We start from the raw sequence: 13,094 nt of genomic DNA on the forward strand, positions 1-13,094 counted from the left end.
CCTGCTCCCTGGTGGGAGCTTAAGGGCTGGATGTGGCCCCTGGGCTGTAGTTTGCCCACCCATGTGATAGAAGGGATAATTGGGAACTTGTATCTAGTGAATACCATCAGGGGAGTGGGGGTGGGTGGGCTGCACCTCACATTACTTGCCATAGGAAACTTGGATATGGATATTCGAGGGGAATGACTGGGCCTACCTAGTTTAAGTGAAGGCTCAAATCAGGATGTAGTTTAAGATCCTGTCATTTACTGATTATCTTGTTTTATTCAAAATGTATCTCCCCTGCAAAAAAGGGCAGACTAATACAATCAATTCTAATTCAAATGTTAATACTTCTCAAAAGGTATCAATGTTGCCAAAATCAAAACTTACGCATGGACTAACTTTGGAGCAACTTGAAATCTGTTCAGTGAATGTTACTGGCATACCTCTTTTCTTAATGTTTCATTTTCTGATTCTTGCACCCATCTTGCCATGCAACATCTAAAAGAATGTTACTCAATAAAATTAAGTAAAAACCCTAATCTTAAATTTACTTGGTATTAACTCATTTACCACTGAATTAAGGGGCCACATACCTGAAGCAGGCTACTTCTGATTAAAAGATGGACTTATACTCAAATTTTTTTTTTCTTGGACTACAGCACTGCAAAAGGAGTTACCAGTAATCTTTGATATAAGAAAAAGAGGTAGAAAGTATTGTCAAGCAGCAGCCTCTAGCAATTAGTTTAGGTTAAACTTTGCTAAAAGTCATTGATGCCCTTGCCACAATAGCAGATGGTGTGAAGTTAACTTCATTATCAGTAACAATCAAATGTGATACAGCACTTGAAAAAGAACAGCATTTTAATGTGTTGGGGTAAAGCAGAGTCAGTCAGATGAAAGTAAATTGCTGTGTCTGGCTTGGAATTACTAGAATCAAACTATTATCTAGTACACAGCCGAATACTGGATCAATAAGATTCTTTCTCTGCTGGTTCCTGTATTCAGTCTCCAAGTCTGCTTAAACCATCTTCCCTTTACTAAATGAATTACAGGTAGGGCTTGAGCTGGTATCACCTTTAGCAACAGGATCAGAGCCACCTCCAGGAAAGGAAGGACATTGACAAAACAGCCAGGCATGCTCTTACTTTATCATTAAAATACCTGCCTCTTTTTAACATTGAGGAATCAATTTCAGTGATTATATTCTATCTGTGTACAAGTGATATTAAAGTCTTACACATGAGTGTAGCTCTGGCCAAATACAAATACATGGACTCAGGCTGTAGTGCACTATCCAAGTTGGGCCTCTGTGTAACTTTTCAGGCTGCACGGTCACCAAACACCCTGCCCTCCAGCTTTTATGCATGTAGTTTTTTACCCCTAGAAGTTCCTGCTACTTTCTTTTTAAAAGAAAAAGCCATCAGTATAATACTTTACTAATGTACTGTTTGCTCATTTAAATTGCTACTAAGCTGCTTTGAGCATTTATTTTGTACAAGTAGCAACTGTGCAGGCATCTTGCTCTTGGGTCTAACTGTCTGAGGTAAGTGTTTAAAAAACCCCAAAGTCTTAAAGACTTGAGTGGGATAATGTGAGACAATTTGTCATGGCCATCCTGTACCACCACCAAACAGTGACAGTAAATTAATCTTGCTTAGCTGACAGGTGCTTAAGATGTAAATCCTCAAACTTTCCCCATGCATTGTGTAGGGCACCTGGATGCTGGGCTCTGAATGCCACTGGACAGCAAGGTGCCATACTATCCAAGTTCCTTTGAAGGATCTAGTCCCCACTTCAAGTTTCATACTGATTTCTAATACTACTGCATTGCCTGAAAGTGTATTTAGTCATTTTCTAAAAATATTCAATTATCTGTTCTGAGCAGCTTTTGTAAATCCTAAATTTTTGGACTATGCAGCTTGATAAGTGGGGCATGAAGCTCTGTCTGGCAACGTGGTACCACTTTCTGGTCTGGACTGTAGTGAAATAACTTTGCTCTAATTCTGGTTTTAAAATATTTGAGTGAGTGAAACCTCTCTTCCCCCCCCCAATATGTTTCCACTTAACTGTAAGTCCACTGTAGCTGACCAGAAACATCTTTACTGAAACCATTTTAATATTTCCATTAACATATACATTTCCAAAAGCAACTATATATATATACACACACACAAATACAAACTGATTATAAACAAATATACAAATTTTACACTCCAAGATATGTTTAATATACATTTGGACAGTAATGTGCAAAATTAGGATTAGCCACTCAAACATTAAGGGAAAGAGAAGGAGTAGATTCTGATACAATACATTACAGAATTGTAGGAGCTAGGGGCATAAATTGAGTTCAAGATATGATTGGAAAATTCCCTATAATTGTACTGTTATTTTAAATTACTAGTTTGATATTAGAATATGGTTCATAGATGCAGAGAAAAATTTACTTCTCATTTCCATGTAACTGGGACACTCAGTGGAAGAACACATTCAGGTTGTAGCATGATTCCACCAATGAACCCCAGCTTAAGTGGTAAGTACAGTTAAATTTACTTTATGTTCTGTACACCACTGTAGTCACCAGCGAAGGCATCTTTGATTACAGTAGTAGAATATGAAATGGTTTCCAGATGTTCTCATTAATGCTTCATAAAATTACTGGAACAAGACAGTAGTTCAGATAGTTGGTTGTAATTTCCAATGTATTACAAACTAGCCCATTGTATGTGGAATCATCTGCTATGGAGAGAGAGAAAAAAATAACCAGGGGCTGTGACAAGATGTGAAATTTGTAGCCATAACTCAATTGTGCGCTTTTACTAAGGTAAGTATTTAGGATCTCATTTTTAAGTAGCTAATTTAAATATTTGACTAGTGATCCACAAGATATAAATCTGCACACAAATATATGAATATATGTAAAAAAGTAGTTGGTTTAAGAAAGCCATTTCCAAGCCAAAGAAAGAAACCACCTGAAACCTATATTAAATAAATGTCCTGCATAATTTTAAAGCTAGGAAGTGTCTCTATATTAGGAACATGAGTGATCCCACAATGCTTCAGCTCTTACATTTACAAAATGTAATATGCTTCCAATTTAAGAAATTCACATGACTCCTAGGCCAGAAGCAAAGTACTCACCCCTTCGACCCTTACATTCTTGTAACAGCTTCTGAAGATATGCCTATACTTGCAATTACAGGTTGTGATTATAGCTCAAGTAGACATCCCCAATCTAGCCAATTTGGGTACTGGAGCAGTGAAGGTGCTGCAGCAGCAGGTGCTTCCATTTGGGCTGTACAGGCCTGCCCAGAATCCTGAGTAATTACTTGTGGAGCTAGTCCAGAGTGAAGCAGTTTCACTGCTCTCTTATTTGAACTAGCTACATTAAAGCTAGTTCAGGTATGTCTACTTGGACTTCAACCACACCCTGAGATTGCAGTATAGACATACCCTGACAGGAAACAGTGTTCCATAGGTGGCAGGTCAACTCAACGGACAGGCCAATGAAAGATACTGCATGTTGAAAGATACTGCATGGATGAAATATACACACTGGCATTCATCTCTGGAGAACATTTCTGCATGTTACAGAAATGTTCTCCAGAGATGAATGCCAGTGTGTATATTTCATCCATACATGGAGTGTGACTGGTGGAATAATGCAGCTCCACACTGCCAAAATCCTGTACAAGGAGAATATAATGCACCACCTGGTCTTAGCGGACCTGGGTTATTACACTGGTATCCTGGCACAAGTGTTGCTTTAGGGGCTAAGGAGTCCAGTGTAGTAAGTTCAAAATGCTATACAAACATGTCTTTCAGTATAGAAACCAAAAATTATATTCGAACTCCAAACAGATATAGGAATAACTTGGGGAAAGAAGTTTCCTATATCAGGAAACTGCCCAACACAACTACCACTGACTTCAGAGCTTGCTGTGCATTTTCCAGGAGCAAGATCCTAAAGTTACTAGGTATTTTCAAGGAGAAACTCCAAGCAGGACTGAGTTTCAGCATAATGATAGAACTATTAGCAATATCATTAGTTTGTGGATTTCTGGCAAGGGGAAAGATTAAAATAGGTTGTTTACTACACAAAAACTCCTCTGTGGGTGTTGTTGCTCCATAACCATTTATAAACCTTTTTAAAGGCTTTGCCTCATTTTATAAATGGTCATTTCTAAACAATCGTTTTGTAGCATAATATTTTCATGTGATTAAAGTAGTTAATATTTTTCCCCTCCATATTTTACTTTTCTGGCTGGAATTGTATACTGATATTTATGTAAATCAATTTGCTTTCTTCACAAAAGCCAAAGATTATACAAATGTATGGTAAAGTTAACTCATTTTAAACAGTTACTATAACATTTTGACTGACATTTTAAGGGGTAATAATTGTATTTAGTATCTTAATTAAAAGCCATCCAAAATCTTCGATAGTTGGTAAAATAAAAGATTTCATCTAATGATTATGTTGTTTGCAATCCAGGGAAGTAAGCAGAGGCTGTAGACTGTATTCCGGGTTTTGATGAAGTTAGTGTTTTTGTTGATGTGGAGGATTTCGGATATTCTGCAAATAGGGGGGGAAAAACAGTATTAACTTCTGGGGGGTACAAGTAGCACCTTCTTAAAGCAGAAAGCATTTTGAAATAAGAGATTTGTTTACTTTCATGGAACTACTGCCCTTCCTACCTGAGGAGTTAAATGTATTTTGGCTGAGACCTCGTAAAGGAATGCTGTCTTCTCTTTTCTTTAAATACTTCAATTCCAATCCCAAATTCTCACCCCTAACCAAAAGAAAATAGAATCATGCTTAAAATAGGAAAACTTAACACTTTTACCTAATTTTGTAAGCTTGTGTTTTTGATGCAGTAAAGCTCACTCATAATATACTTCAGGGCCTAAAGTAAAGGCCCTTCAAAGAGATTAAGACTGACTGAAGCAGCAGCAACCTAAAAGACATCTCAAATACTTGTTTTTACCATATCATCATCAATGCAGGAGCTAAAACAATAGCAATGTAATGGTTACTTACCTTGCAGTAACTGTGGTACTTTTGAGATATTTTAATCCATGGTGCATGCAAGACTGTAATCTGAACAGCAGTGTCTGTTGGGATCATGCCTGTACCCAGCATATATTCCCTCAGATGGGGGTACAAGTGGCAGGGCGGCCACAACAATCCCTCCAGTTTCTCACTAATCCAGATTCTCATCTAGAGGAGACTCCAAGGAGCAAGAATGGAGGGTGCTTGTGGGAGCTACTCAGACAAAACATAAGAACCACAGGTTCTTTCTTCAATTATTTGTCCATGTGGATCCCATTCTAAGTCACTGGCCAACAGTACCTCATCTGGAAGGTGGGAATGAGTAGTCCTAGCTCACTCACTAAACAATGCCTTTCCCAATTTGGCATCTGATCTCAAAGCCAGGTCCAGGCACAGTGTTTGGCATCTCGATGAAACAGTATAATAAGGGAGAGGGATGAGCCATGAGGGACAGAAGTTCACTCCCCCACCTGGCTTATGTAATGGCCACCAAAAAAGCGATCTGAGAGTAAAGTAGTGAGAGAACATTCAGAGAGGAGTTTAAAGGGGAACTTCATGAGACCTGTGAGGATATTTAGATCCCAAGATATAGATGGATGCCTGGAAATATGTTTGGTTCAGTGTTCCAATTTATCTTACCTTGGAGGCAGTACCAGCCTTCGGTGCCAAGCTGATTTCTGGCAGTTGTGGATGGCCTATCAGATCTTTTACTGGTACTGGTCTTAAAGAGTTGCATTCTGGCTTACAGAAGTGCTGACTGACTGGGACTCAGAGGTGGAAGAGCCTCATACCTGTTGTTCTGGGTCTGAAGTGCCCCTCAGACTGCTCCAGAAGTAGTAATTTTAGCCAACTGACCCTGGATTTTCTCCGTCTTGACAAGCAGATAGCACAACTGTCAAACAAGGGGCTTCTGCTTAAACAGAATAAACCAGGGGTAGGCAACCTATGGCACATGTGCCAAAGGCGGCACGCAAGCTGATTTTCAGTAGCACTCACACTGTCCAGGTCCTGGCCACCGGTCTGGGGGCTCTGCATTTTAATTTAATTTTAAATGAAGCTTCTTAAACGTTTTAAAAACCTTATTTACTTTACATACAACAATAGTTTAGTTATATATTATAGACTTCTAGAAAGAGACCTTCTAAAAGCATTAAAATGTATTACTGGCACGCAAAACCTTAAAATTAGAGTGAATAAATGGAGACTCGGCACACCACTTCTGAAAGGTTGCCGACCCCTGGAATAAACAATGGCTATATGTCTGTCTCTGCAGGGAATGAGTCCATCGCACAATGAACAGGGAGTTCAAGCCTGAGAGCTTTGAATCCACTATAACAGCAATGGCGGTGATGCAAACTGCCAAGCACTAAGAGGGATGCATGGGACTGCTCTGCCCTCAGATGGGGAAGGTACGAGGACATAATGAGTGCCAGGCACAGCTCCAATGAACACTGCTGTTCAAAGATTCTGATTTCGCATGCATGGATACCTAGTGTGGGATCTACATGGACAATTACTCAATGTTAAGTTTACGTAGTACTACATAAAATGTTTACATTTTATTTCATAACTTTTATATAGATTCAATATTCCAGCCATGTCTACACAGCAAACAACTGTTTTTGTAACCAGTCTGACACTCATCCAACCCAGTTACAACAAATATGACAGTTGTCTGCATGGCAGCGTTTTCCACCTCAAAACCACATGACAACCAGGTTTGTTCATCCACATTTATAACAGTGCCAAGAGGTCTTTGGATCAGTGCTTTCTTAGACTCAGAAGAAGAAAGCATTCCCAAAGGGCACAGACACAGAGCAATGCCAGCATTACCCAGAGCAATGCATTCTGGGACATCCCCCACAGAGCAGTGGAGAGCTGGAAAGTAGAGCCAACTGAGATAAGATACAGTTAGAGGAGGTCCTATCTACACCACAAAAACCGTTTGCAAAATTTGTCTCAGGAAGACATTTGCCAGTCTAAGACACTTTAGTGCTATAACTGGGATTAACCATGTAATTAACTGGTTAAATGCAGTTAAAATATGCAGTGCAGCCAGATCTTAATGTTTTCACTTACTCATCCCACTGGGCCTACCTCCTTCATTGTATGATTTCTAAAACCACCCTGGTAAACTGGAATAAAGAAACCAGATGTCATCTGCAAATGGAATTATTACAGTCACATCACTTTAAGCAATAGGTTCTGAATGCCATCACTAGCCAGACTTGCTAGGGCAGTCAGCATATTGACAAACGAACATTCATTGCCTTCACTCCACTTTTCAGGTCACTATGGCATCCATTTCCAGAGTAGCTGGCCCCCATTAAGCTGATACTCCCACATACCAATATCACTGCTATTGTGGAACTCCACTGAAGAACAGAATTGTCGCAATACGGGGTCAGGTACAGCCATATTTAAAGTCACTAGTGCTGTCTGACAAAGTTTGGTTTGTGTAGTGTATCCCAAGAGAGCTGAATAATGAAAAAATTAGACTACTTTAAAAAGGCACTGACTGACAGCCGAACAAGCCTTTTGTTGTTGTTGTGGAGATAGGTAAATCTGCAAACAAGAGAATTTAATATTTCACTAGAAATGCAATATGGCTTCTTCAGAACTCTTCATAAAACAAAAAAAATTACTTCCAAAGACACTTGGACAGAGGACCACATTTTCAAAAGCAGCCTCTAAAATACAGGTTTATTTTGTGAGTAAGTCTGTGCATGCTCACTTGAACATAATACAATGTGTATTCACAAACTTGGGCATAAAAAACTGTTTTGGAAAAAATTTCCAACAATTTTAGAAAGGCTGGGCTGAGGTGTCTCTGAAAATTGGGCCTCAAAATAATTTCTATGGACACAATTATCATGATACTCACTTTTCTATATTTGTTGAATGACCAGTTGCAATAGGAAATCCTGGCTGAATGTCTGAACTTTTATTAGTTTTTGAAAGCTGCACGTTAAACTGAACCTGCCAAAAGATCAAAGGTTTCACACATTCAGCATTTTGGATCCAGATATTATTATGCACCAAGAAAATGTATAGACTGAGGACTTTTATCAAACTGTGAGCACTTCAGGGAAATAAGGTTCCACACCATGTTTAGCAAATGCTTAACAAATAAAATAGTATAGATATAAAACAAAGACGCAATTCAGATGACAAGTCTGCTGTGTATGTATGATAGCACAGGGTGAATTACTGATACATATCAACATGGTTTGGTATCCAATAAAAACAGGAAATAGTTGCTGCTTCTCAAATATTTAAGTTAATGTTAAATTTAAGATTTAGGGTAGAGCAGCAGCTCACAGCCCACTAATATAGGCGGACTAGTATCTGATTGAAGTCAGTTATGCCAAAGGAAAGCTGATATTTCCCAAGAAAGCCTTTGTTTAAAGTTTTGGTGTCTTCGGTATTCTGTGTTTTTTCTGAAACATCAAGTTTGATTGTTTTTAGTAAGATAAGCCTTTTGCTGAGTTTAATCGGGTGCCCCTTTAAGAGGACGGGGCCAAGCTAGCCCTGTTCATTAACCTGATCCAGCTGAGCAGGGGACAGGTGTTCTCCCAAAAAGAGGCTCAGCAGAATCCATTTAAAAAACCATGTCACTGGATAACATTATTCATTTAAGCTTTTTTTTTTTTTTTTAAATGTAATCAATTTAAATTTTCAAAGTATGGGGGAATCAGACAATTACTGGGGGGGGGGGGGGGGGAGGAGGAGGGTGAAATTGACATTTACTGATGAAAATCTGATCCTTCCAAGCCTATCCATAAAGAGCAGCAGGAAAAGGCAGGAAGAGGCTGCAGAGAGCAGAAAGTTTTGCAGGTCCTCTCTGGGAATAGGAAGACAGGCCAGAAGCCAGGGGGCTTGGGTAGCAGAAGGAGATGCTGGAGCAAGAGGAAGACCCAGGGAAACACCTCTTTGGCCACTCTCACGTACAAGGGCAGGGAGCTGAGATATAATCCAGGAGGGACATGGGACTTTTATTAAGCCCAATGTGGGCAGCCATTGTTTGCATTATTGCTTGGTCTGAGCGTTTGAACTCTAGGAGGGGATTCCACAGTTAAATCTGAGAGCCCTCTAGTCTGAAGGACAATAGAGCCTGGAATCTAAGGCGGTGGCAAAGCCCGACCCTTTTGAGTTACGGTATTGAACTTTAGTTTGTGATTCGAGGTGCCCCTATTACTATATTACTCCATGACATGGGTGTTATTAGTAAGGCTACGGTTTTGTCATAGAAGTCATGGATTCTGTGACTTCCAAAGACCTCCGTGACTTCAGCCTGCAGTGGCTGGGAACTGCAGGGTCCCGCCACCCTGCAGGTGGCAGGGGGACCCCACAGCTCCAAGCTCAGGTGGTGGGGACCCCTGGAGCTCCCAGTCAGCCCCCCACAACTGCTTCCCATTTTGTCATGGATATTTTTAGTAGAAGTCAGGGACAGGTCATGGGCTTCCATGAATTTTTCTTTATTACCCATGACCCGTCCATGACTTTTACTACAAATAACCATGACAAAAACCTTAGCCTTAGTTATTAGCCTAAGAGTGTTGGAGAAGTATTCTTGAGGAACCCTGAGAAGAGGCATCAGAGAGTGGGATGCCTGCAGGGCCACCCCGTACCATCAGGATACTCTGAAATAATGATGCTATGACACTGAGCCATAGTAATTTCAATCCCAAATTGTATAGAATATATGAAGTGTTTTGTGTACTACAAACTACTTCTGTAAGGAATAAAGAAACACGAAGATATACAAAGGAACAACTGAACAACTGAAAAGGGAATCTTGCTGACTTTGAGAACTTCTCTCTCACTAGTTTACAGTAGGACATTTACTATAATCAAATAGAAATTAGGGAAGTTACATTTGGGAGGCAGCGTGGTATATTAGACTAAAAACCAGAGGTAACTGCCAGGAATTCTCGTGTTCTAGGTTTAATGCTACAACTAATTTGCTGTGTAGCTTTTGTTCAAAGGAGAATTCATGACAAGGTGGAAAATATCTTACAGGAGAGTCATGAAAATTAGGGTTTGTAAACTGCTTTGAAAATGCCAGGTACTATTACCATTATAATAATTTAGTGGTTATAGCCAAATTCTTGCTGTCATTCAATATAAAAACCATATCACATAGCATATCCAAGTCAAACTGTTCAGAAATATATGATTAGAAATGTGTGTCTTGAGCATAAAATAAGAGTAAATGTAAATGCCTGCCTTTGGTCCTGAAACCTGCTGGTTGGCACTTTTCACAGGTGCGGTTTCTGGAAAGTTTTGGAAAGCGCATACCGGAGAGATGGGGTAACTGATTCCTGAGCTAGTAAAACGGAGTCTGTTGTCAAGCTGTGAGAGAGAAAAATAAAATGTAGACAGAGAAGGAAACAGCAGTGCAACAGTAGAAAATCAAAATCTATGCATCTCTAGTTCCAGCAATCTATTTTTCTTTTTAATAGTGGTTCACTTAAAGTAGAACCCAGACATTCAAGAGCACTGAACTGGGACTCAGGGGACCTAAGATTTCTTCCTAGCTCTGCCACTGGTTTACTGGGTGTCCTTAGGAAGGTCACTTCACCTCTTGGTATCTCAGTTTCCCCAACTGTAAAATGAGAATAATGATACAGACCTCCTTTGTAAAGCACTTAGAGATCCGCTGATGAAAAGTGCTATAAAAGAGCTAGGTATTCATATTCTTACCGGTAATCAATGACATTTAATTTCACTGACCATAGATGTAAAAATTTAAAACTGACCTTTGTAATCACAGATTACTACTACAAATTAATGTTTATACATTATAGTGACTAAAGTACAGGAAAAAGCATGTTTTCCTATGCTTACATTCTTAAAAGGAATACATGTAGAAAGTGAATGGATACTAGACAAGGTAAGCATTATTTTACTACCACTTTTCCTCTAACAACAAACCACAAGATTTGACTAATATACTCTTGATTATACGCTTATTACAAGTGTATGTAAGTGACACAAGGCTCTGTGCATCAAAGAGAAATGTAGCAATGCAAACAGGTTTTTTTTTTGTTTGTTTGTTTTTTTTTAAGATTAAACGGCTGCAGATCTACAGGCCTTAGTTACTGGAAGGGGAACAGAACAATAGATAAGTAAAACCTGCTAGCCGAGGTAAAATGGGCACGTGCTAAATATGTGGAACCAAAAAAATAATGAAACCACCAAATAAACACTGATTGATAGATTTGAGAACTCCTTGAAAGCATCACCACACATCTCAAGAGCCAGCAGGCCTACTTTAATTTGGTCTCTTTAAACAAGAGCATTTTATGAGAATTTTTTACTCCTCACTTCCCTTGTGCTCTTCAAAATACCTCACTAGCCCTAAGTTAAAAAACTATGTTCATGTACAAATTAATGACTATCTGGAACATTTGTTAGTAACCATTTCTAGAAGTATGAAGATGCCTAGCAGCAAGACACACCCACACTTTCTTATGCAATTTCTATTAGTGTTGTAATAGTTTTCTTTTCCGTGTGTTTGCAGATTTTTAAATTCTAATTTCATGTTAAATTCAAAAGTGAAAGGGACATTCTGCATGTAGTTTATATATATTATTTTTTTTAAACCAGATTAGCAGAAGCTCTAGGTCCTCCAGGCAGAGGGAAAATACCTCTACATCCCCTTCCACCTGGTAAATAACTGGTAGTTATATAAAGAGCAACCCAGAATACTTTATGACCTCTGCTTGGCAGCATGTCTAGCATGTGTTATATAGCCTATCTTTCTATTCACATACAGTTTCTGGTGTTTGGTGTAAGTGCAGTATAATGGACTGTTTGAGAAGGACATTCTTGACTCATTTTAGAAAAGGATCTTAAGAATATTAGACGTGTAGATGCATGCAATTATAAGCATATGCTATTTCACTAGCCCAAATGCATTACACAAATCTGTGCATTTTAACAGTTTTTATTGCTTATTGAGAATTTAGGAAGTTCTTATTTATGATACTAGTAATTTTGTTGCATCCATTAACAACAGTGCACAACATGATGAGAAAAATTCAATTACGGGGCAAAAGGAATACCAAAGCATTTCTCCTAGGTACTATAAGCACTTCACTTGGCGTGTATCTTTATTTCTAAAAATGTACAGAATGTACCAAGTTTTATAAGTGGATAGCTTACCATATTGTGAGGTGAAGTGCCAGTTCTAATAGTGCCATTGCTTGAATGTGTAAGTGGAATGGTAGAAGTTCCCAATATCTCTTGCTTTCTTGCCATCTGAATTTCATTCAGTTGCTTATTTAACCATGTGATTACTATATAGAAAAAGGAGTAAAACTCTAATTTTCAAGCATTTTGTTTTCCATCCTTTTTATTAGTACTATAAATCTAACACAAATTACATCAAGAAATCATGTGAATGATTCTATTTCATGTTATATTAGTGAACAAAACATAATTTTGATGTCCCAGTCTCTTTACCCCTTCCCCTCTGGGCTTCTCATCTGATCTGCCCCCTTCCCCCAAACATTTTTCCCCTAGTTTCAGTACCAGACTCCTTGTCCTGTCCCAATCTGCTCCCTCTACTGCAGGAACAACTCATACCATCTGCATTCAAGTCAGGCAGCAGGATCACAAGCCACAATGGGAGTACTGACAGTCTCTGTTCTCTCAGTTCCAGTGTCTGACATCACAGTGGCCTGCAGCAACCAGGAGGATTGCAAGGAAAGTCACGCATGGCCCCTGCTGCCCCCTCCCCCCCACAAAGTCCCATCTCTCAAAGATGCCAAGTCTGATTAACTTTCCCCTTCAACATCTACAGCTAAAGATGGCTTAAAAAAAAAAAAAAAAAAATCAGGTCACCTTAAAGAGCACAGTCATCTTTTAAATTTCCATTATTATAACCTGTTACTCTATTGCTGTTCTATGAAAAATTAAGTATTAATTAGAACCCACAAACTATAGGGAGGTAAACATTTAATAATTAGAGACCCCGGAGCTGGATTTAAGTTCATGGAGTTCAATATACTTTGGATTATGCCCCATAAGGAGTAAGACATCTAAAAAC

The 13,094-nt window shown here is 38.9% G+C and overlaps 1 protein-coding gene across 1 annotated transcript in view; it reads right to left on the reverse strand.

Moving 5' to 3' along the window:
* Positions 1-4,460: 4,460 nt before the first annotated feature.
* The window catches only part of SASS6 (SAS-6 centriolar assembly protein), a 30,119-nt gene continuing 21,485 nt past the window's right edge, over positions 4,461-13,094 (reverse strand). The window contains exons 13-17 of the mRNA XM_065409601.1: positions 12,209-12,342; positions 10,268-10,393; positions 7,923-8,017; positions 4,684-4,778; positions 4,461-4,561 (exon numbers count right to left, since the gene is read on the reverse strand). Of these exons, the coding sequence (XP_065265673.1) occupies positions 4,461-4,561; positions 4,684-4,778; positions 7,923-8,017; positions 10,268-10,393; positions 12,209-12,342 (551 nt within the window). The remainder of the gene's footprint in view (positions 4,562-4,683; positions 4,779-7,922; positions 8,018-10,267; positions 10,394-12,208; positions 12,343-13,094) is intronic.

Source organism: Emys orbicularis, chromosome 8, assembly GCF_028017835.1.
Source record: "Emys orbicularis isolate rEmyOrb1 chromosome 8, rEmyOrb1.hap1, whole genome shotgun sequence".
Taxonomy (NCBI): Eukaryota; Metazoa; Chordata; order Testudines; family Emydidae; genus Emys; species Emys orbicularis.